We start from the raw sequence: 24,256 nt of genomic DNA on the forward strand, positions 1-24,256 counted from the left end.
TAAATAACATTTGTATGCCTTCTTTTAAATGAGGGGAACGACTGCTTGATAAAGTAGTTTCTCATTTAAACCCATCTGTCAAAAACAACTGTGATCTCCCTGAGTAACAGCAATTCAGCAGGATTGCTCAGCTCTGTAGCTCTTATTTTAAGCAGTCCTTCCTTTGCTTAAGACAAGCCTTAAGTCACAGTCCCTAAGTTCAGAGTCAGAACACCCTCTCTTATCATAATCTATTTTTCAGCTTGTTCCAACTCTTTGATTGCATTGTTTTCTTGCTGTCAAAAAAGCAACAAGTAGGGCTTTTATGATCAGTTGCTTTGGGGGTTCTGTAATCCCGTATAATTAATATGTCAGCTCTGAGAGACTCCTCTTAAAAGTGTGTGGTAGAATGTAACAGATAGTGTCATGGACAGCAACTTGGTATTTGTTACTGTAAGCCAATACTTGCTTTCCTGCAGCACAGAAAGGTGACACTGGAAATGTAAATATCCTATTAATTAACAAAAGCTAATAATCAGTGTTGACAATAGTGTAAATGTATTAGGTATGTCTTCAAATTTCCAGTAATGTTTCAGAGCAGCTACTTAACATTATGGCATTAAAACAAATCTGCTCCCTAATAACTGGCACTAACCTATGCAGTGCTAGATTAGCAAAGTGGAAATCCCACAGGCTACTGACGGTTGAGCAAACACAATTAAGCACATATGAAACCACTTCGAGTTTATAGACTTGAATTAATAGAACAGGAGTTGTTGATCTCACCCACAATTCCTCCAGTACTATGCTGTAAAGCATCCATGTATAGCTGTGAACTCCAGTGACCGAAGTCTCTAGGGTTCATGTGGATACTGGAGCAAGCAGGTTCATCACTGATTGTGTGAAGTTTCCCTTGTTCTAATAGAAATGTGTAAGTAATAAACTGAGGAGTAACTTGAAGGAGGACTGGACGTCCTCCTCCTCACTGAAGGGCTGTACATCCAACAGGATTAGGACAGAGAATGAGTTCAGGTGTCAGGACATAGACTTGAAGCCCCAAGGGCTCTTGATGGCCACAATGGCATTCAGCAGAAGCTGGCCATGGATGAGTGCTACAGGGCTGACCAGGAGAGGAAGTAGAAAATCTGTCACTGAGTAATCATCTGGATAATGCTCAGTCACATTCATGTCTCTGGAGGGATGCCGACTGCTGCTCTGTACCATGCACTCAGCCTCATACCAATCTTCAGGGCAAATATAAGCCTAAAAGCCACAAGCAGGTCTGCTGGGGATGCAGCATTTGGTGTGAAACTAAGCTGGCAAGGCACAGCTAGTGAAGGTCCTCTTTCACCCCTTTCCCAGCATCCCACACATCCCACACATTTATCTTCTTCTTATACGTTAGCATTGCAGTGATAAAAAATTGGGAGCCTGTATTTTCATCCTGTCTTGTAAGATCCAGCTCTGGTTAACTAATCATGCGTGATAGCATAAGTACTATTATAGTAATTGTAGCCTGAATTCATAGCCTCTGAAGTACTCAATCTCACACTGTAGCAGCGGCATCATTTTTCTAATAGGAAAGTGGCACAAAATGGCAATGTGATTTGACCAAAATTGGACAGCAGTTCAGAGACTAGAAAAGGAATTTAAGACAGGTCCAAGACAACGAATACATACACCAATCAAAACTTCTATGATGAACCTTGTGGCCCTTTATGGCAAGGCCCTTCCAACACTACAGCCAAAATGGGAGTATTCGATATGTGAAGACTTACATGGTCCAACTTCCTGTATTTAAACAGAGGAACTACATACATGGAAAGAAGATTTATCTTTAGCACCAGCGGAAAAAATTCAATTAATGATATAATAAAAACCTCACTTTTGTGTTATAAATGCACATGTTGAATTCAAAGTTTTATTCTGCCTACTGACACGCAGAACAAATACATGAACACAAATGGAGGGAATGCAAATTTGATTGCTGGATATAGTGTATAGTGTTTTAAAAATGTAATAAGATGAAGCTAGAACCAAATAGATCAAAACTTCTTGGGAACAGAATGTCATTATGAAAACACCCCCATACACCCAAAGTGCAAATCAAACATGCATGCTAAATGGTGAAAGCAAAAGATCTGTTCTTAAGGAATCCATCTGGGAGAACCAGTGCACAACAATACACATTGCACAGGACCTGTAGAAAGCATAAAATGGCATGAGAGATGGCTGGTTTTCATATCAGGACGTTTAGAGCATGATTTAAAGGCTGTATCAGAGTTGAGTATTTTTTCCAAAGGGATGAGGGAAACAGGTGACTGGTCTTACCATTCTTATCTGCTCTTCTCAGTATCTAAATGAAAAAAGAGAGAAAGGAATTACTTCTTTGATATGGGTTCAGGGCACATAAAGCTGCATTTAATGGGTGTTCACAGCTGAAGTGCTACATCACATTCCAGAATGCTGTATAAAACTGAAAAGCATTCAGTGTATCTCCGTTCTTATCTTACGATACTGCTTTCTTTAACTCCTCCTGTACTGCATGAACATAGAACCAAACCCCTAAAAAAACAGCTTTATTTACTAGTTTACTAGTTTACATGGTTTACAAGGATCATGTCCAGGCACTAAACCTGATCCCACAAAACTACTGCGCTTATGGACCTTGGCATAGAGAGTAGCTGTATAGAGAAGCAGAGCAAGGGCAGTAGGCAGCTGGGGTATGCTCTGAGCACCTGAGGTGTGGAGGAAGACTCAGTGTCTGGGTGTGCAGAGGGAGAAGCCAGGAGAGGAGGTGGGTGGCATACAATGATCAGGCTGGGGTGGGCAGGCAGCAGTGTCAGCTGTGTGGGAGCAAATCTCAGGATTCCTCTGATGGTAGGAAACAGAGGTAAGAGAAAGGCCTCCTCATGCAAAGGCTGTGGAAGGGCACCAGTGGGTGCCTCCAGTGAAGACCAGTGGAATCCCAGCTGGGGTCACAGTGCAGGTACCACCAGCATAGCCCAACCCTCAGATCAGCATTTCTTGATAGGTCCCTGTTCCCTGGGCAAGCTGGTTTTACCCATTAGCTGCCAATGGCAGGAGTATGCTCTGCTTATAGTGCTGTAACTCAGTGAAAAACCTGAGGATTCAGGTGCCACATTCTGCTGGATGTGCTGAACTTTGATCTGGGTTCAGTTTATATCATGTAAACTGGATGGGGAGCTAAGAGACATGGTTTAGGGGTTTCCTGTAGGTATGGTAAAGGGAGGACGGTTGGACTAGATGATCTTATAGGTCCTTTCCAACCTTGTGCCCACCTACCACCAATAGTGCCCACTGAACCATCCCGCTGCACAGCTAGCGATTGTATGTAAGCAGAGATGGCAAAGAAAGTCACAGAGCTGAATGGTTTTGCAGTTTTTTTTTCAGCTGGAAACTGACAGATACGTGAAGACTGAAGACAGCAGAGAAAAACAGCACTGTGAAATCTAAAGCGAGTAACTGGGCTTTGTTCTGCCCAAACACAGGCGATTCAAGGGAACAACAAACGCCCACCAGTAGATGCATATCAAAGGCACTATCAGTGCTGAACTCCAGGTGCTCACCTTGTAGGTTCATTACTAAAGGATTAAAAATGGCCGTTACCACAAGCATCAAGGTCCAATGCAGAGGCTCATGTGGGGTACAGCTACAGCAGGGATGCAGCTCACACCTTGGGCTACATCTACATCACTAAGAGCACTGGCTGATCCATCTTGGCTTATGGATGTGTAGGGATAGGGGTTTCTATCGACTAGAGGTGCCCCAAAGATATGGGTCAAAGGTGGCAAAAAAGATAACCTTCATGAAAATACTTTTTAATGAAAATAACACTACTGCTGCCCTATAGAATTGTTAAAATAGTTTGGATGCATGGTAGGTATTTTGACACAAAGCAGGGAGGAGGCTGCACTAGAAATCAAGATTGTTGTATTTTTCATTATGCACTCGAATGGAAACAGTAAGTCAACAGAAAGATTTAAAGAAGTTATTATGAAACCTAGAGAAATTATCAGATGAGCAGACAAGGCTTTGATTTTGCTTGAAATAATTAGAGCAACAGCCTGGGGAAATTAATCACAGCATCATAGAATCTTCTGAGTTGGAAGGGAACCTTAAAGGTCATCCAGCCCAACTCCCCTGCAATGAACAGGGACACCTACAGCTTATGTGGTCATATTGGATAAAACATCTAGATATGATCCTAAAAACAAGCTTTAATACACAACATGTCCTTTCCAGTAGACACTGTGGTTTAACTCTGATATAAGAGTTAGTCTGAAGTAGATCATAGTTGGTGGTAGTGTTTGAATGGTATGAAGGTACATAGATACACAGGGATAAAGAAGAAATACAGAGGATATGTTAGAGATTTTAGGGATGGAGTTTGCCTCTTATGCAGGGCTTGCCTTGGACCAAAGGAACACTCTGTGCCAGGCAAGATTAGACAATATGTATTACACCAGCATCTTGAGGGGCTGAGCTGATGGTCCAGCATGGCACCTGGAGGAGCAGGATGAGCACACGTTTGGCTGCTCCCTCACCAGTCTTTCCCTTATATGTCTGGGGTCTCAGTGCCGCTCAGCACCCCAAACCCATAAGGCTCTAGTAGGACACAGTGGGAAAAACTCCACACTTCTGCAGGGTGAGATACTCTATAGTGGAAAGCCCAGAAAAAAAGTAAAAAGCCAAGCAACGCAGCTTGGAAAATGATGTTTTTTTCACCCAGTGCTCTCTGAACCTCCCCTAATTATTAACCTGCTCTCTTGATACAGACACGCTGTTGGCAGCAAACTCACTTTCCAACACATGAGGAAAAGAGGAAGGAGAAGGGGAAGAGGAAAGGGAAAAGAGAAAAGGGAAAGATCTACAGCCTTGCTCTCAGTTTCATCCCCTTCCATGCAGGAGAGGAAATCATAGTTCCAAAAAAAAGAAAAAAAAAAAGGGGGGGGGGGGGGGGGGGAAGGAACCAGCAATAAACAAATAGACCCCCACCCCCAAATGCTTGCGAATGATGCAGGAGGGTCCCGGCAAAGCCGCCGCCTACTCACATCGCGGAAGATGCGCAGCCCCGCTCCCAGCTCCGCCGCCATCCGCCCGTCTCAGCCGCCGCCACCGCCCGCAGCGGCGCCGGGACCACACAAGGGAACCCACCGCCCCCCGGCCCCCTCCCGGCCCCGGGGCTGGACGCTTTGCCGGGAGGCCGGGCTGCAAGCTCCGCCCGCCGGGGGTTGGGTTCTGTGTGCATCCTTTGGTGCAGAGAGTGAGCTCCCTCCAGTGGGTTGGGCAAATCATTAGAGAGAAAAAGGAAAAATGCCTCCAAAGCGGCTGTAGGAGAGGTGGAGGGATGCGGTAACCCCTGTGTTGGAAGACAGTACTCTGATATTTCTCTCTGGGTCAGTTTTGGAAGTTGAGCCTCCTTTGAAGTCTTGGCATTCTTCACCATCTTTGTAGCCCTCCCTTGGATGCCCTCTAATGGCTTAATGAACTTCTGCTGTTGTTGCACCCAAAGCTGCACCCAGTGCTCGAGGTGGGGCTGTGCAGCCTCTGATATACCAAGATCTCTTTGCGAGACCTTTCTGCTCTCAAGGGAGTCACAATTTCTTCCTAATTTAGTGACTTTCACAAACTTACTTGCTATGCCTTTGAGTTCTACATCCAAGCCATTAAAAATATCTGGCCTTAAGATGGAGGCCTATGGAATCTTACCAGTGACTGGGGTTATAGAAGATGTATAATACGTTCACCCCTGACAGGAGTACTCCTGGTGTCTGACTGAGCCTCTCGACCCAGATGATGCCCTTTAGCTCCTGCTCTTGCTGGCAGGTGACATGCAGTTATCTAATACACATCGCAATCATTATATGATAATGTTATAACTAATGTTAGAGCTTCTGAGCTGATTTCTGCAGTGTATTCAGTGATTCCTTTCTCTCTGAACAAAAGGCTGTGGGGAGGCTGTGGGGAGGAGGACCATGAGGATAAAGCCATGTGAGCACGTGGGAGTGCAGTTACATGCAGCGTGATAACCTTCTGAAATCCCTGTGGGAGGTTGGCAGAAGCCAGCATTCAATGATCTGGTCACTTCAGCAGCCACGAAGCTGTTTGGCTCATAATCAATTAAAATAAATGGAGCTGTCTGGGATGCGTGTGAGAATAAAGCATAAATCTGCCTGCTCTTTTTCTTGCCGTGTGTCACATCATTAAGCTTGCATTTAGGACCCAACCTACTGTACTAATGTCTTCACTCATGTGAAATGAAAGGAAATGACCAGCTACTACTTAATGATTTTGCCCTTTTATCTGAGAGAAACAAACATAAGAAAAACAGCAGCAACAGCTGCCCTACACTCACTGTGTAGTTGGCTGTGCAATGGGAGCCCTCAGCAATGGGATAAATGAAACAGCTTCCTTTATACTGAGGAAATGTCAGTGTTCTAACTCTCTTATGCAGTTACTAAGTTTCTTTATGATGGTTAGCCATGTGTGTTGCCTCTAAATGTCAGGAAAATGCTCATGTCAAAGTAGAACCTTTCCAATCTAAGACTAGCTTGCATGCTATGATAGCCCACGGGTCTGTAACGAAAAGTACTCTTTGGCAGAGGAAATCTATCTGCTTTATGGCCCTTTTTGGACTGCATGAGTGGGATGGTAGCTACAAAAAGGGTTGAACTAGCATGATATGATGTCTCTCTGTAGCTCTCAGAACATGGTGTTTGGTCATGGTTTGAACCTGGCCTAATGCCCTATAGACAAACCTCAAAACCCTCAAACCCATGGCCTGCTGCTTCTCTTCTGGTCCCTTATCTGCTGTTTGATGGAAGGGAAACCAAAACGCTCTCCAACAAGAATCCAGCGTAAACAACTAGGATGCAGAATGTACATCAGCAGGTGAGCTGAATCCTGTCTGTGTGCATTGGAGCTCTTTTGTTGTTCACCAGGAAAAGAAATATGGCGTGAAGCCATAGCAACACATGAGGAATTATGGCGCTCATTTCCTTGTTGGTGTGACACTTCATACAGCTTGCACTAGAACCTTATTTCACTCTTCTTTTTTATTTGCTTACTCTTTCTATACCTGTTTGGGAAAATCACAGTTTACATAGAGGCTCTCGATATTATTTTTCCAAGCAGTTCTGTGTATTGGACTGACTCTTACCAATCAGTAGGAAACGTGAGACCTCTCCTGGAGTTTAGGGCAGACTTCAGAGCAGTGTGAATCTTAGTCTCTCTTTGTTTCCCCCTCCTTTCCGTCTGTAGGAGATACACAAGACTTCTGGGATAGAAGATATAATTATACTTTAATTATAAAAATAGTAAAACTGGTGTGGTTCTGAGTCAGTAATGCACAGCAGTGCACTCAGAGTTCCTAGAATAAACTAGATAGGCATCATTGTACGAGGTATATTGGTTGTTCCTTGCAAGAAGTAAAACTTTTCTTAATTTTCACACACTTTCACATACAGCCAGTGTTTTTAGGACAATATTTTAGGGATGCGTGAGATACATAAGATGTGTGATGTTAATTAATATACCACAGAGAGTCCTCTATGCACGCTCTGTTTACAGCCAGCCCTGCAGGAGCATTTTAGAAGCAAACAGTGCAGTAAAATGAATTTAATGGGGCACCCAGCAGAGACCATGGCTCATGTTGAGAAAAAGCCTGCTGTGTGGCTGGATGCCTAAGTCAGATATTTACTTTAAAGATCTAAGAAAAGAAACAAAGGGGAATATCAAAACACGAGAGAACCAGAAGCATAACAATGCACCAGCACAGTAAAAGAGAAGGTCTTTCCTTCTTTGTGTTCGGAACATTCTTAGGAATAATAACAATAAAAAAAAAAAAAAAGTAGAAGGAAATGCATAAGGGAGATCAAATGGCTAAATCTATTACAAAGCTTTAATCTGGAATTATTTGTAAAACCTGAGAGGATGGTTCCCTGAAGAAGGCAGGGGGAGGGAGAAGAAGAGGCTTCTTCTCCAAAGAAGCCATTGACTACAGAACATTTTTAGGAGGCTGGATAATTTATTCAAGTGCTTGCAGTTCTTTGGGGTGTGTAAATTACTGCAGTTCCATGCCTATGTATCCTCCCACTAATGTCCTCACATGGGTAATGTGCATTGAATGAAAAAGTGAGAATTGCCACTGAGAAAAAATGCCATGTTTTCTGCTTCACACTTGAACTAGAAGAAAGCATGTATACACATATAGATCCACATAGGAAATGGCACAAACTGCAGTAATTGAGCAGTAAGTTCAGCTTAAAGTGTAGGATTTCATTTCAGTGTGATGCAGATCTGTTAATATAAAATGATCTATCATTAAAAGCCTGCTTCTAAGGCTGCAGTATTTTCAGGCTGAAGCAGAAGGATCTATAAAAAAAAGCATTTGCAAACAGCTTGCTAAATTCCAACAAAAGAGGAATTTGGAGATTGCAGTGGTTGCAGCCATGTCAGTGTGTCAGATTGGAGTGCTCTCCTGTGAATGGCATACCCATCTCACACTTGTATGTCCAGCAAGTCCAAGCTTGGGCTAAAGCAAGTGGACTTGTATTGTTACCACATGTAGTGATAAGGAAGAGGTTTAACACAGAAGATGTTCTGCAGAAAAGGTGTGTTTTGCAGTATGGCAATCTGGAACAATATCTAAGACCTGTAGCACCAAGTCACACTCTGTGCTTTCCCCCTGATAATGGGTGAGTTTTGGATTCACTTATTTATTACTGTTTCTGCTGGAAATGTCAAAGGCAGGTTACCTTCAGCACAAGTAATTTTGCAGGAGCTGAGTGTGATGTGAGTCACTTTGGGGTGAGCTGGAACAGAGAGAGGGCTCTTCTAGGTGTGTTTTTGAACCATCGCTGTGTTGGCATGCAATTGATGCACTCTGAGATTACCACAGTGTGTGAGACAAGCAAAGGATTGACTTGCTTCTGGACTTCTGTGTGAGCTAAATTATAGCTTGGGATTTTGGGTCAGTGTTGGTGCTTAACTTCTGCCTTCAGCGCTCAAATATTTTGCTAGGTGCACATCATTGTCCCTCAAAGGCAACAGGGTTTTAAGTGTATGAATCTAAGTCATAGATGTGAAAAGACTTTCTCAAATTCATTTCTGTATCTAGATATGAGAAAATAGAATATATATATATATATATATATACATGTATATATATATATTAAGAAATACTGTATTATCACAGTGGTTTTGTGAAATGAAGAATTTTCCTTCTACTTTCCCCAGGCTGTTGTTGCTTCAGAGATCCACATCTGCCATAAAGGAGTACCCCATGTGAAGGTGTCAGCTCTTTTCCTTGCTTCTCAGTTTAAGCCCCTTTGGCAGTTGATGAAAGTCTGCTCTCAGAAACAGCCACCTGGCTTATTCCAACTCGGCAGTTCCATCCTTATAGCTGTGCCTGGAGCTGAAAGCCTGCTGGCAGAGTTCTCTCCTTTCAGCCCCTACAGGTGATGCTCACAGCCTCATATCATATCTGCTGGTACTGCTTACCTGAAGGAAACCCGAGGGCTTTTCAATATGTTTGTGATCATACTATTACAGTTGTAGCTCACACTGTTTTGCTTTCAGAGGAGTTTCTTCAGGGACTGCATTCTTGCTGGAAAATAACATATATAGCCATCTTATTTCAAAATAAATCTCTATAATGTGTACTAATAAAGCATTCAGTTGCTACCCAACAGTTGGCTTGTTCCATTCTAGGCTAATGCAACAGAATACACAAAAAGGAGGGGAGAAATTAGGGTATCGTGTTCTCTGTTATTGATTTTAACAACAATGAATGCAAATAATAGATGTATACTTGAAGAAAATGATTCAATTCAGTTAAATGACACAACCAAAACCTTTAATCTGGATGGAGTTCAGCTTTGGTGAAATTTCTATCCTGGATAAATTTCTATTCAGATGCAAATATACTAGTCAGAATTCTGATTTTCTACATGAGTATGTGACTAATAAAGTTATTATATTACTCCCCTTTGGATACAGATTAGACGATTAGAAGTATATTTCTGATAAGCGTATGTCAATATTCAGATAAGTTTATCTTTAGACTTTATTTTGCCATAAAAGGATCTCTCTGAACCTCTCCAAATCTCTGTCATTTGTGACAATTAGTAATGAATACAGAAGTACAGAGATTGATGAAAAGTTAGTATTTTTATTGCAGATGCTCCTAGAAATCTTAATAAGGGCTCATCATCCTGCTGTGCTACATGACAGGTGTGGGACAAATGGCAAATCTCACTGGTGAAAGACACAGATCACCCTAGTTGTATTAGGGTGAAATTCCACCTCCTTGCATAGTCCTCAACATATGTCTGCTTCCACTTACCTCAGATCATCTCTTCATTAGTTGAAGTTATAATAAAAGCACATATGTCAGAGATAATAAACCTATCCCATCCATCTCCCTGTGATACACTGATGGAGTAATGATGGGCTTAAATTTCCATAGTATTTTTGGATTATTCCAAGCAGTGAATTTGTGTCCCATAAATCCATATTAGAAATACTGTTGTCTCTGAGAATGTATTCACTGCCTTGTGGATTGTTTTATAAGAAGATTTTTCTAAATTCATTGGTTTAAAATAGGTATTGCTGTCAAACTCATTTGCTATTCAGAAAAGCAAAGTAGTTGCAGATGGAATGGTCTGAGATACAGCAATGATTTGTTGGCTTTAAAAGAATTTTCTAGCTTAAAAAAAGATTTTACTAGAAAGCTACATTATAATCATTGTGACAATTAACTGAGAGTAATCTAACATTGCAGTATTCTATCCCATCCCAGTCAAAACTGGTTTCTATTCAAAAATCCTTTGTTTTGTATTTTTGTTGTTGTTGTTAAATGTGTAAGTAGATGATTGCTGAAAATGAAAGATTTCAGAGTTTGCTTTGCTTTATGGGCTCAACCAGCATTGTTATTCAATTAGTGATAATAGCTTTCTGACTAAAATAGGATATATATTGCTCATCTCCCCCCATCTACCTCTAATTCATACAAAACACTGTATTAATGTTTAATTTCAATTTGTTTGTGTCATGGTGCCTTACCCAGTTGCATATAGCTACTACAGCTGTGCCATCTTGTGGTCTGCACAAACCTGGAAGGTTTTGCAGATAGAATTTACTGAAAGTGTAACTACTTGTCATCACTTTTGGTCCCGTCTCTACAAGAAGGACTTGCTGGAAAGTGCTCAGAGCACAACAACAAAGCTGCTAAATGGACTTAAAAACAAGATTCATGAAGAGCGACTGAGGTGGTGTTTAGTCTGGAGAAAGTGAGGATAAAGGAAGAACTGGTGGCTCTCCACAGCTACCTGAAGGGAGTTTGCAACAAGGAGCTTTGGATCTCTTTTCTCACATGACAAGTGACAGGATACAAGGAAACTACAACAGGTTGCACCACATCAGGTTTAGGTTAGACATAAGAAGGAATTTCTTCGTGGAAAGGATGGCTAAGCATTGGAAAGGACTGCCAAAAGATGTAGAGTCACTATCCTTGGAAGTACTTAAAAGACATGTGCCTATGGCACTGTGGGACATGATTTATGGTGAACTTGGTAGTATTAGGTTGATGGTTGGACACAGTGATCTTAAAGCTCTTTTCCAACATAAATATTTCTGTGATTCTATGATCAACCAGAGACAAGAAAGCTTGAATCAAATGTTTGCACTGTGATCTTGATTTACAGAGAACTGCAAGCACTTGCAACCCAGATGAGGATTTCCTGAGGAGGAATGGAAGACACTTTCCCAACCAGCTTCTACCAGCAAGGTGATGCAGCTCAGGGTCCAAGGCACTGTTGCATTCATTTGCTGAGCAGCCCTAGACTATCTAGTAAGCAACAATTGAGGCACTTATGGGGCTGGAGCATAGGAAAAGTGTAAGTACAGTTAGACATGACTGAACCCACTGCAGATCCTCGGAAATCTCTACTTGTGACCTTCTTCCTGCACAGTTATTTTCTTTCCAATAGAATCAGATTGTTATCTTCCCTTTTCCAAATCTCATTCACTTTTATGGTTCTTTTATGAGTTCCTTTCTCATTCATCTAGCAGATATGGTCCCATGTGGCAGAGTATTTAATGTGTTCCTGAAGTTCAAATAGATGAGATCTGCATTTCCTATGCAGACCTGTTAGCATATCAAAGAAGCTTAGTCTGGCATGATCTACCATTGGTAAACACATGCTGCCTTTGATCTCATTTCCTATTAACCTCCATGAGCTAAAATGATAATAGATGCGCAGCGTTTCTAACTAGAAATCAGAGTTCCCATGAGTCCCATTTTTATTTCTGCTTTAATGGTTCCCTTTTGTTCCCTTCACCCTTGCTTTTACATTCATGAGTATGAACATGAGGTTAAACAAATATACAGATCACGCTCCTGAAAAGCAGGAGATTAGCAGCTGAGCTGCTGAACACCATCAATCTACACATCGGGTACAGTACAGGCTGCAGCTTTAGGAAATGCACTCACATCTGTTGTAGACTGCACTAGAGAAGACTGAGCAGAAAGACTGAGTGCAAAGGCCCAGAAGACAACGTCTGCAACAGCAAGATTGCAGTTTGTACTTAACAGCCTTTCTTGCTCCAGTTAACTGAAGTGAGATGATTAGTGAAGGATATACTCAGTGTATGATTAAGGCTCAAATATATGCCTAACCAGTTTATTATAAAAGTCTTGGTTATCTAGGCTTGGGATGGAGGGCATTACATTATAGTAATGCAGAAATAGTCACCACTGCAGTGCTACATTGTTCAACAAATCTTCCAGTCTGCAGTGGGGGTGAGGGATGCAGTTTCTCTCTCTTAGTCAATCATGGGGAATCATAGAATCACAGAATCACCAAGGTTGGAAAAAACCTCCAAGATCATCCAGCCAAACCATCCACCCATCACCAATAGTTCTCACTAAACCATGTCCCTCGACACGGCATCTAAACGTTCCTTGAACAACTCCAGGGTCAGTGACTCCACCACCACCTTGAGCAGCCCGTTCCAGCGCGTGACCACTCTTTCAGAGAAGTAGTATTTCCTAACATCCAGGTTGAACCTCCCCTGGTGCAACTTGAAGCCATTCCCTATAGTCCTATTATCAGTTACAAGAGAGAAGAGGCTGACTCCCAGCTCACTGCTACCTCCCTTCAGGTGGTTATAGAGGGCAATAAGGTCTCCCCTGAGCCTCCTCTTCTCCAAACTGAACAATCTCAGCTCCTGCTAACAACACTATTTCTGATACGTTTCTTATGCAGCCGTACACCAAATTGGTCAGAAATAATCAATAGGATTCAGGCTAGTCTTGCCCTGCCTCCGGGGTGCTCCCTTACCATGTTGGATGATGTTGAACTCCATTCCTTGTGTATAGAGCTGTCTCCAGTGACAGATACAAACTCTGCCTCTTAGGAACAATATTATGAAATCTTTGAAGAGCGTGTATTTCTCAGATTTCCTTTTTTAAATAGTCTACTCTTACATTACAAAGTTTAGTTCTTCTTTCCTCTATTGCAATTTTGCAGGGAAAAAATAATAATAAAATCAAACTGTTTGCAGCTTAAGAGTAAAATGATCCAGGCTACAGGCATGCTGTGGTCCTCCACGTGAACTCTAATCTGCCATGGGAGGAGTGCTCCTCTTTTAATTTGGATTTTACTTGTTACACTGAAGCTTAATGCTGTCTAACTGAAAGCTTTAGGGAATTTTCTCCAGTCTGTCCTAATTAAAGTGCTAGAACAGCTTATTTTCAGTCGATGTGCCTTATTCTTGCTCTCAAACAGGGCTGGTTGAACAACCTATTTGAATAATCTTTCCAACTTCTATAAGTGTTTGCTCAGAACTAGGCAAGTAAATCATCAAACACGCTGGTGAATAATACATGTGACAAGATTTGTAGTGTGTTAAAATTATGTTGACATATACTCGGATCGTTGTTTCTTGAAAAGTGGAAGGAACGGGATATTTATTTATTTCACTTTTTAAAAAATAGAATTTAATAACTTAAAAGGGCCAAATAACTTTTTGAATATCTCTCATTTATATTTTTAAGTATAAGGACATTCACCAGGTTTTTTTAGCCTAGAGAAAGCCATTGTGTATGGAAAGAGATTTACCAGCCACATCTGTTTCCCATCTTGTATTGTTTTCTTTTTCTCTATTTTGCCCTTAAATTTCTACCACTGGAAGGATATGGAAAGAGTAGATCAGACTAGTGGAAATAAAATGCGTGCATGTACAGGCTTCATTTGCACAGTGAGCACCATCACCATGCACCTTTTTCACAGATAAGAACTCAGGTTAACAAACATTTCAAGTATATGAGGGACATTTGACTAAGCAATGAAAGCAAGATTATGACCTAATGTACCCGCTAATGAACTATGAAACAACATATACAAACAAAAAACGAAGCAAAAGCATTTATATTAAGAGCAGTCTCTCTGTTGGCCACATGAAGACAAGGATGTGCACTGTTTGTAGAAGCTGGATCGCATCTTACTGAAACAGTGTGCATTCAGCTGGGTCATCTTTGATAACTCAAAGCTGTTGGTTCCTGATTCTTTTTTCTCAAGGTAGACGGTGATTGAATAATGCACCTGTAGCACCAGGACTTTGGTCCACAGGAGTCTCCTCACTCAGCTGGGTATGCAGTCCTGTTGTCCCCATACCAGCATCCTTATTACAAATCCTTCTGCTGCATGCTCTGCAAAGCACTGTGGAAACATAGAACTGTGGAATGATTTGAGTTGGAAGGGACATTAAATCGCCACTTTCTGTGGGAGTCTGGGAATAACTCTGGACTATCTCAATTAAGGGAAATGATGTGTCTGCAGAAGATGATGAAGATCCTGGTCTCTTTGTAAGTGCTGCAGGCAGACCTCTTCCCACTAAGACACAGAGGTGCTCTGGGAGGGTGCATCCTCTCCTGCACCCTAGGACAACACATACTCTTTACTCAGTATGTGTCACATGCACAGGTGTCCATGTTACAAACAAAGGGATTCAGCCACTGTTGGAACTAGCAGCCTCCTTCAGTGGGTGAGCCGTGGTGTTCTCAACATGCCTTCTCTGTCTGATCATATCTTCGTGTCAAAGGTCAGGTGTCCATGTGAATGTAATAAATGCTTGTAATCTCCTGCAATTCAGCCTTGATTTTTGTATTGGTATTTGTTTTCCACTTGTTTCATTCCTGTCCTTCAGAACAGGTGTAGGGTCCAATCTACTCAAAACAGCCAGGCAAATATTTGTCAGCGGTTACCTTTGCCCTTTCCTGCTCACCAATCTTCTGCCTTGAATCCCTTTGGCCCTGTTTCATCCAGCCTACTCCTACAGCTGAGCATTGCTTCTTAGAATTTTTCACCATCTTCAGGACTAGAGGAAATCTTCATTGACTTTTGCTTGAGCAGACAGTGGAATTACACAGTCAGTCCCTAGTACTATTTCATCTCTCTAATTCCCTAAAGAGAACTGGTTAATTTAGTCATCCTCTTCCAAGCACACCCACTCTCTGGAAAGATTTTTCCTATTAGTTGAGATACTGTATGTGTATTTTGCAATTCAAGCCTTATTTCTTCCTCCTAATTTTCATAGTCAAGCTTATTTTCCTAATCTACCCATTACTCCAATCATCTCTGAAAATGTAGAAAGGACTTGTATTGAGCACTTGCTTCCTACATATGGAGCTAAGTATAAAACTGAGGTGTATTTTAGATTTAAAGCATTTACTATTACGTCTATATATCATATTGAGCATGAAGGCAATCTTAAGCTATAAAATGCCACATAGAAAGAGTTGAAACATCTTTATTGTAATACACGTTTGTACAGGCAGATGGAGTAAGAGACTCACACCCAGAAAAAGCAGTGATGGAAGAGACAGTTCAGACCTCCTGTAGCTGAGTTTCTGAAGAGCAGAATGTAGAAAACAAAGGATAAACTTTAAAAGGTAAACATTTACTATAAGGTGAATTCCCCAACTGAACCTTCTAAAACATCCACTGATTTTCGTGAAATGCTACAGTGAAAACAGTTGCCAAGTGCTTTAATAAAGTCAGTGTGATGAATTCTCATCCTTCATTGAATACATTTTCACTGTTTGAAACTGAAAGCCATTTTTTTAGTTAATTATCTCGGGGAGATGCATTTGTTTTCCTGAAACAGCATCTCCTCCAGAAATGTACATGGTAAGAAATTATAAACAGTTCCCATTCAGGGTGAGAACAACTTTTAGAATCAGAATTTTCTATGAGTTCTGATTATTGAGCAACTGCAAACAATTGGAATGATGCTGTCACAGAAGTAATTTGAGAGTTTCGTTGGAGATGACAAAGATGTTTAGAAGCTAATTCTAAGGCTGGAGAACAGAGTCACACTCTGCCATCACTTCCGTCAATGTAAGATCTGATGGGAATAATAATACTCGTGTTTTCTTGCTCTAGGTCTGATCACTAAATTGTAATGTCCCGATGTGACCTGATATGAATGTCCATGTTTCAAAGAGAGGTGTGCATTTGAAACGTAATGACAGGTTAAATTGTTTTTTTCATTAAAAAGCACAGTGATATGACAGATAAAGTTAAAAATGTAATTAAATTCAATAATTAATTAACTGCATGGAAAAAATATCGCTATGTTCTGAAAATCTGAAAGGACTCTGTAGGAAAAAAATAATTGTGGGAAAATTTCTTATAACAAATGCTGTCTTTGTAAACCAAATATTGCTGATAGGAGTACTGACCTCCAAGAAGACGCCAGCCGTTGTTCATCTCTTTTTTTGGCTGATCTAAATTTAATATTGATATTAATCCAGATTTTGTTGCAAGTGATGGCTGAACCCAACTATTTGGTCATCATTTTAATGCTGGGGACGTAGATCTTGCAGAAATGTGTTATTTTACATCAGCACATTTCAGTGGGGCGTAGGTCAAATGTACCACTGGGATAAACATCAGAACCAGGTATTTTGTATATTGTTGTATGTCTTACAGACCACAGGTCACTTCTGTCCCTTACATCATTATCTGCTAAAACTTCTGCATTTGGAAATCTGCTGATTCTGGGACCCTTACAACTAGCTCATGAGGCAGAGGAAAATGCTGCCTCGTTCTGCTGCTTATACAGTTTTAACAAAGGATGGTAAATCTTTGCTTTGTTTCCAAAACAAGCAAATTCAAACAAAGCAGTACAGAAAAGTATGGTTAATCTCTGATGACATTTGCACTAATTTCAGCTGGGTTAGCACATCACCAGTTACGTCAACGCTTACGATACAACCATGTTAAAAACAAACATTTACTTTTTAATTATCAAGATGGTGATTATTCATTACTGAGCATTGAGCACAATATGAATTGTATATATACTGTAATATGTGTGCATATACACATTGTGCATATTACACACATTATACATTTTACACATTAAATTGCGTATACTGTTGTCAGAGGGAAATGCATGACGGGATAATGTTTTCCTATTGCTCTGCTAACTTTACCTTGCTGTGCTTTGAGATGACAACCCAGTACAGGTCTCCCCTCTTCTACGCATAGGTTTCAAGAGGCTTTTGCCTCTGTGCTTGGCTCTATATTGTTTCCTTCACCAAAATTTTGCTAGTTCTATTCTTTTTCATAGGCACTTGGAGAAGAAAAGAACAGTGCACTGAAAGTACTGCTTACTAAAATGCTTTACCAAAACAGCCTTTTGTTTTGGCAACAATTCTGGTTTCAGCCAGGCTTCTGGGTCTAAGTGCAGGTCTTGCTTTGGTTTTGTACATCAGAAGTATGAAGTGGTTACAAAGTGCCTTCCACACACAAATTCTCCTTCCACTTCCACTTACTTCTCCTCCCCTCTTCCTTTCCCAAGTCCCACTGGCAAGTCTTTTGCGTAACTACATGGTATAATCAGTACTAATTAGTATTTACATAATTTTTGTGTGGTTCTTTGTGACAGAAGGAAAACAATATGAAATACTATAATTTTATCTAGAAGATCGGGTCCAAGAGAGGGGCTGAGAGAACCCCTACATGTAAACATGAGGCGAGTGAGTGAGCTTGTGTGGAAAAGCTAGGTCAGAGCTGAAAAGAGAGCATCCATTGGCATAGTCCCTTGCAGGATTTTATACTTACTTAAAGCAAGAATTCAGAATGCCTTGCTGCACAAACAATTTTTGCCATCAAAGCAGGCAAGATATTTTTATTCCTCTCTTTCCTTTGCTTTTCTGTGCATATTGCAAGAATTAGAGTTTATAGATTCTCAAACTGTCTGTAGATCGTGGATATTCTTCCTTGTACGGTTTGGCAGAGGTTCTGAGAAGAAAAAGCAGCAGTAGAAAGGCCCTTGATACACTTTTGTTGTAAATATGAACAAAACTATTCTAGGAAACATATTCTCTGAGAGGGGAAATAACATCAAGACTGCCCACTTCACATAATTTTATACTTAGTGACAAACTTAGAGATTTATTTGCTTTCTGCCTTACTAAAGAATTTCTAAGGGCTTGAGCTTACCCTTTCAGCTGTCCTATGAGATTTGCTCCATCACTCATCCTCTGCTGAGCAGTTCCTGAATCCTGTGGAGAGTGTTTATGCAGAATGGCTTCATGAGAAAGGACATGAAGAGATTCCACTAGTTAAATTGTAAAAGAATGAACGTGATTAAAGACAAAGACGGTCTATTCTAGGGCCGATCACGGGCCAGGCAGCTGAGAAGAAATCAGTATGTGAAAAGACAGGGTATGTAGCTAAAGATGAAATATGTATCTAGAAGCAAGGACGGCCTAAGGGAAAAGCAAGATGTGTAGCAAGGTGTAGACAGAGCTGCAAAGAAAAAGTATCCATAAGACTAACCACAAAGGTCAGATGAAGTAATGTCTAATTCACCAATCCTGAGCTTTACTTTTGCAATATGCATGAACTTATTACTGATTGTATAAATGAGATGCTGTAACACCTAATAAACGAGGCTTGTTGACCATGATAGCATGAGACTTGTCTCCCGCGGTTACTTCCAACAAATGGTGACCCTCGACGTGATAAGGAAAAAAGGGTGCCACGGGTGAAGAACTGCGTTGGGTTCGGGTCCGGATTTCACAGCCCGACGGACGACGAAAGAGCTAAAATTGGAGCTCCGCGTCTCGAGTGACCACACAGGTGGGCTCGACCGACACGTGCTGCCGAAGCCTGGAGGGCTGCAACGGTACCGACGTGAGTAAAAATGGACAGGCAAGCAGCATATAATTTATTTTCCGCTTTTCTTAGGCGGAGACAGTTTAAGGGGATAGACTTGGAAAAGGAACTCCCTAAGTTATTAGTGTATGGGTATGCTAAAGGGTTATTTCAGAATCTGCATTTAGTGCATGATCTTGCTGAATGGTGTAAATTTGGAGATGCAATTTTTCAGGGAATGATAGATGGGGAGAAAATGGCTAAAAAATGCAGGAAGTGGTGGCGTGTGGTTTATAATGATTTGTTGCAATATCAGGCAGAAAAGGAAGCGGCAGAACAAGCTAGTGCTGTGCAGGAGAGGAATAAGAATTATAATGAATGGTCAGATTGCCCGGGGCCCCCTGCAGTGTCCACCGTAAAGTTGCCGCCGGCCGCCGAGCCTGCGTTGCCAGCGGCTGTGGAGCCGAGTGCCCCGTCTCCGTCTCCCTGCACGTCTGTATCAGACGAGCCGCCTGCATCGACCATGGCGCTACAGCCGGCCCCCTCGACCCCCCTTTGCAATGAGCCGCTCCCTGGGGCACAGAGTGACCTGGCGGAGGCCGTCGCGCGGGAGCGGGGGGGGGCTTGGGCTGCGCTGGCGCGGGCTTGTTTAGAGACGGGAGACGGTGAGGCGTTGGAAGCGGTGCCACAGGCGGTGCTGCCGGTGGGGTATTCGCCTAATGCTGCAGGCGGGACACAGGCTGCTATCAGTGCTTTAGATTGGAAGTTGTTGTTACAATTGCGGTCTACGGTCAGTCAGTTTGGAGTAAAAAGTGAGCCAGCGATACAGATACTGGATTATATCTGGAGTACTCAGGTTTTGTTGCCATCTGATTGTCAGGCTATAGCTAGGTTGATTTTTTCGCAGCACCAACAACTGCTATTTAATGCTTATTGGGAAGAGATGTGCCAACAGAGAGTTGTGATAGTTAGGCAGCCCGGAGATCCCTTGTATAATGTCACCGTTGAAGAACTTTTAGGGGTGGGTCCTTTCATCCGGACGGAGGCCCAGGCTTTATTAGGACCAGTTAAATGTAGAGAGTCAATGTATCTGGCCAGGCAGGCTATGGATAAGATCAAGGCACCAGGTGGGCTGTCGTCTTATATGGGAATCCAGCAAGGAAGAAATGAGGATTTTGGAGTGTTTCTAGATAAGGTAGCTGGAGCCATAGAGAAGGCTGGAGTACCAGAGTACATGAGGGAAATAATGCTAAAATACTGTGCACTTCAGAATTGTAATGCTACAGCTCATGGCATTCTAAGTACTCTGAGGAGTAACTGGACAATAGAGGAGGCGTTAGACAGACTATCGAGCGTGCCCACGGGGGCTCAGGCTTTCATAGTTGAGGCTATTAAAGAGCTAGGGTCAGGATTAAAGGCACAGGCTGAGGCTTCTCAGAATCAAGTGTTAGCAGCCCTTGCACCCCTCCAAGCTGCAGTCGCTACAAGCCCACGCTCGCAGATCAGCTCCCTCATGAAATGTTTCCGTTGTGAAAAAACTGGCCACATCCGTCACGAGTGCCAAGCCACTGGGATTTGGTGCAGCAAGTGTCAATCCAACACCCACAACGCTGCTGTATGCTATAGGAAGTCGGGAAACGTGAGAAGCAGCGCACGAAAGAACAGCGGCCGCGCTCCGATACAAGCAGCCGTTCCCAGCCAGCGGCCGCCTGCCCCCCCGCACACGTCGCTCGTCGCGTTGTCGGTCTCTACAGCACCCCCGCCCTCTGCTTCGCCCACGTCGTTCTCTGCACCTCGCCATGCCGCCCCTCCCTCGTCCTGCGCGGCTGTGTCTCTGCAGCCCGTGTGTAACGTGGTTAAAGACACGGATGGACTGAAACCAGGGGATTGTTGTGACCCAGGTCCAGTAGATCCAGAAAGAGAATCGGACGCATTTCTTCCTGATGATACTTTGAAGGAAGCAGGAATGACAATTTTCCCTACAGCGTACTGTGATGTCTTAGAGCATTGCAGAGAAGAAACAGTATTAAGGGGTGATGCTGACACGTTGCAAACCTTTCCTAATCAGGTCCCCCATTTGGAATCCCTGCCTTATGAGGCAGTGAAGGAGCTAAGGGAGTCAGTGAGAACATACAGAGTTCAGTCAGCCTTTACATACAATCTTTTGGTTACAAACAGTGACACTTACGCTATGACCCCTCACGATTGGAAAACTGTGTTAAGAATGATCCTCTCTGCTATGCAATACACCGTGTTTGTGACTGAATATCAGCTACATAATTTGACTGATACCTCTTTGCCTCAGACTCGGACAAATCCATGTGGCACAGCACCTCTTCAACTGTGTCAGACAAATGTCACTCACGTTCCTGAATTTGGCCGTCTAAAATATGCACATGTAACAATAGATATTCATTCTTCTTACGTATTTGCCACAGCACATACAGGTGAACTCAGTCATGACACCCGTAAACACTGGTTATCTGCTTATGCTGCTATGGGAATCCCACATACTACAAAAACAGATAATGGGCCTGCGTATACCTCTAAGGCCACTCAAACTTTCCTCCAAGAAGGGTGTGTTAAACATACTACAGCCATTGCTCATTCTCCCACTGAACAAGCTATCACTGATCACATTTATCAAACATTGAAATCCATTCTTATTAATAAACAAAAAAGGGGGAATATGGGAGGCACACTACAAGAAATATTATGTAAGGTTTTGCGTGTTTTGTTTGTGCTGAATTTTTTGAATCATGTTCATAGAGATACAGCTTATGTGGATCGTCATTTTGAGGCTTCCCCGGTGCTAAAGGAACAGCCTATGGTTAATGTTTGGAATATGGCCACAGGACTTTGGGACTGTCCTCTACCACTGACAACTTGGGGTCGTGAATATGCTCATATTTCCACAGGGACTGGCCCTGTGTGGGTTCCTGCATGATATCTTCGGTCTCATCTGAAGGCAGAAAATAGCATCCAGCCTTTATAGTAATTGTAATTGTGTGTTTCTTACTTAGTGGTATTGCTTTGTAACTTGCTGTGTTATAGATAATATTAGTAATAGTTTGACATAGTGTGTGATTTTCTGTTCTACCAATGCAGTCTCAAGATTTAGAGTTTAAAGCATTAGCTAGGATGTTGTGTGGTTCTTCTATTTTAATAATAGATCAGATGTGTATTAAACAGGATTTGATGTAATCAATGCTAGAATCTACAGGAATAGCTCTTTTAATGTTTTAGTACTGTTTGGTTATGATATTATTAGCCTATTAATTAGCTTTTCTTAATTTGCAAAGACAAAACCTGGAAAGGAATTCTAGACAAAGAGATGACCCTGTATCATATAACGGATACCTATTTTACATCCAATTAATTGGGATCTGAAAATATAACCATGCATCATTTTAGACAAAAGTGCACGCTAATAGAACTAAATTTGATAGTTTATTCTGTTTTCCAAGCAGGTGTTCCACTTGGGCTCTATATCACGCACTGGCCATGCGGATGTGGTGTACAACTGGAAGAAATCCTTCAGACCCTGAATGCAGGAGAGAATCTGTGATGGATGAGAGAGGAAATGTGCACCTTGAAGCAGGGGACGCCCTGCTGGCACTACCTGTCGCATCCACCACCAACATGGTTTGCTGTTTCTCAAGGGTCAATAAGTAATAATGCCCCTAGTGATACTCTAGTACATTTGTCCTCTAAAAATTGGTTCTATTTGACATGCTACTTCATTAAATTGCACGATCATTAATCAATTATTAGCCCGGATAACTCAGTTGGTAAAGCATGGTTATGAACATCTTAAAAGCATTTATTGCACAAATTTTAGTGGTCATTAAAATCAATATATCAGAATATACAAAAATTGAAGACTTTTCCTGATCAGTTACAGATTAACACAATGGGACCCTCACGGATTTATTTTTAGGTTGCAGAAACTTAGGTTGCAGTACAAACATGTTTGTTCTTTTTAGTGGGTTTAACAGTAATGTTGTTGTGTTGTATTTGACTTGTCTCTTTTTTCACTTTTACAGTATTGTCAATCGAGGTCTTGATTGAGTTATAATAGTTACGTTATTAATTTAAGTAGTGTTGTTACTCTATAGGCAGAATCTTGGAATTGTTGTAATACAAGAAGAATTTTATGGAGCAGCAGCCATGGATCAAGATGAGAAGTTCACAGAGCAGCAGCTATGGAGCAGGATAAAACTACATGAGAACTAATTGAACAATTGAACTGAACTGCTTGTTAAATATGATTAATCGGTCGTTGAACTGAGCCTTTTCATTTTAAAAGAAAACGGGGGAAATGTGGAGAGTGTTTATGCAGAATGGCTTCATGAGAAAGGACATGAAGAGATTCCACTAGTTAAATTGTAAAAGAATGAACGTGATTAAAGACAAAGACGGTCTATTCTAGGGCCGATCACGGGCCAGGCAGCTGAGAAGAAATCAGTATGTGAAAAGACAGGGTATGTAGCTAAAGATGAAATATGTATCTAGAAGCAAGGACGGCCTAAGGGAAAAGCAAGATGTGTAGCAAGGTGTAGACAGAGCTGCAAAGAAAAAGTATCCATAAGACTAACCACAAAGGTCAGATGAAGTAATGTCTAATTCACCAATCCTGAGCTTTACTTTTGCAATATGCATGAACTTATTACTGATTGTATAAATGAGATGCTGTAACACCTAATAAACGAGGCTTGTTGACCATGATAGCATGAGACTTGTCTCCCGCGGTTACTTCCAACAGAATCCCATGTGTTAATGGGCCAGAAATTCTAGTCTCTTATAGGTTTCAGCTTCGTCTGGAAATGCTTACAAACCCACTGCTGAGGATTCTGATCATTGCTTTTTAGCTCTGACTATTCCTATTTCCTTTCTCTTCAGTCCCCAGCACTAAAGCTGGATATCTAACGTTTTCTTTTCCATACAGTGCTATAATTCTGATCAATTGCAGCTACTGAGCAAGCTTTCATGGGCATAAACTTTCTCAAAAGTGTCTAGATATGGGTAAGTGACTAGTAGTTTGTATCAAAGTCTCATTCCAATTCTTTCTGCTCACAATG

The 24,256-nt window shown here is 41.7% G+C and overlaps 1 protein-coding gene and 1 long non-coding RNA gene across 3 annotated transcripts in view; one reads left to right on the forward strand and one right to left on the reverse strand.

Annotated features, from left to right (window-relative positions):
* The window catches only part of NECAB1 (N-terminal EF-hand calcium binding protein 1), a 42,466-nt gene extending 37,337 nt beyond the window's left edge, over positions 1-5,129 (reverse strand). For both annotated transcript variants that reach the window (XM_085537233.1, XM_015855955.3), the window contains exons 1-2: positions 5,055-5,129; positions 2,311-2,335 (exon numbers count right to left, since the gene is read on the reverse strand). Coding sequence is in view for 1 of the 2 variants with exons in the window: in XM_015855955.3 (XP_015711441.2) it covers positions 2,311-2,335; positions 5,055-5,096 (67 nt within the window). In the remaining variant the exon portion in view is untranslated. The remainder of the gene's footprint in view (positions 1-2,310; positions 2,336-5,054) is intronic.
* A 13,455-nt stretch (positions 5,130-18,584) lies between these two features.
* Positions 18,585-23,908, forward strand: LOC146761730 (uncharacterized). The gene is made up of 2 exons (XR_014942490.1): positions 18,585-19,214; positions 22,646-23,908. It is a non-coding gene; the product is annotated as an uncharacterized LOC146761730 (long non-coding RNA).
* Positions 23,909-24,256: the final 348 nt, after the last annotated feature.

Source organism: Coturnix japonica, chromosome 2 (assembly GCF_054131305.1).
Source record: "Coturnix japonica strain WE chromosome 2, WE-NBRP24, whole genome shotgun sequence".
Classification (NCBI taxonomy): Eukaryota; Metazoa; Chordata; class Aves; order Galliformes; family Phasianidae; genus Coturnix; species Coturnix japonica.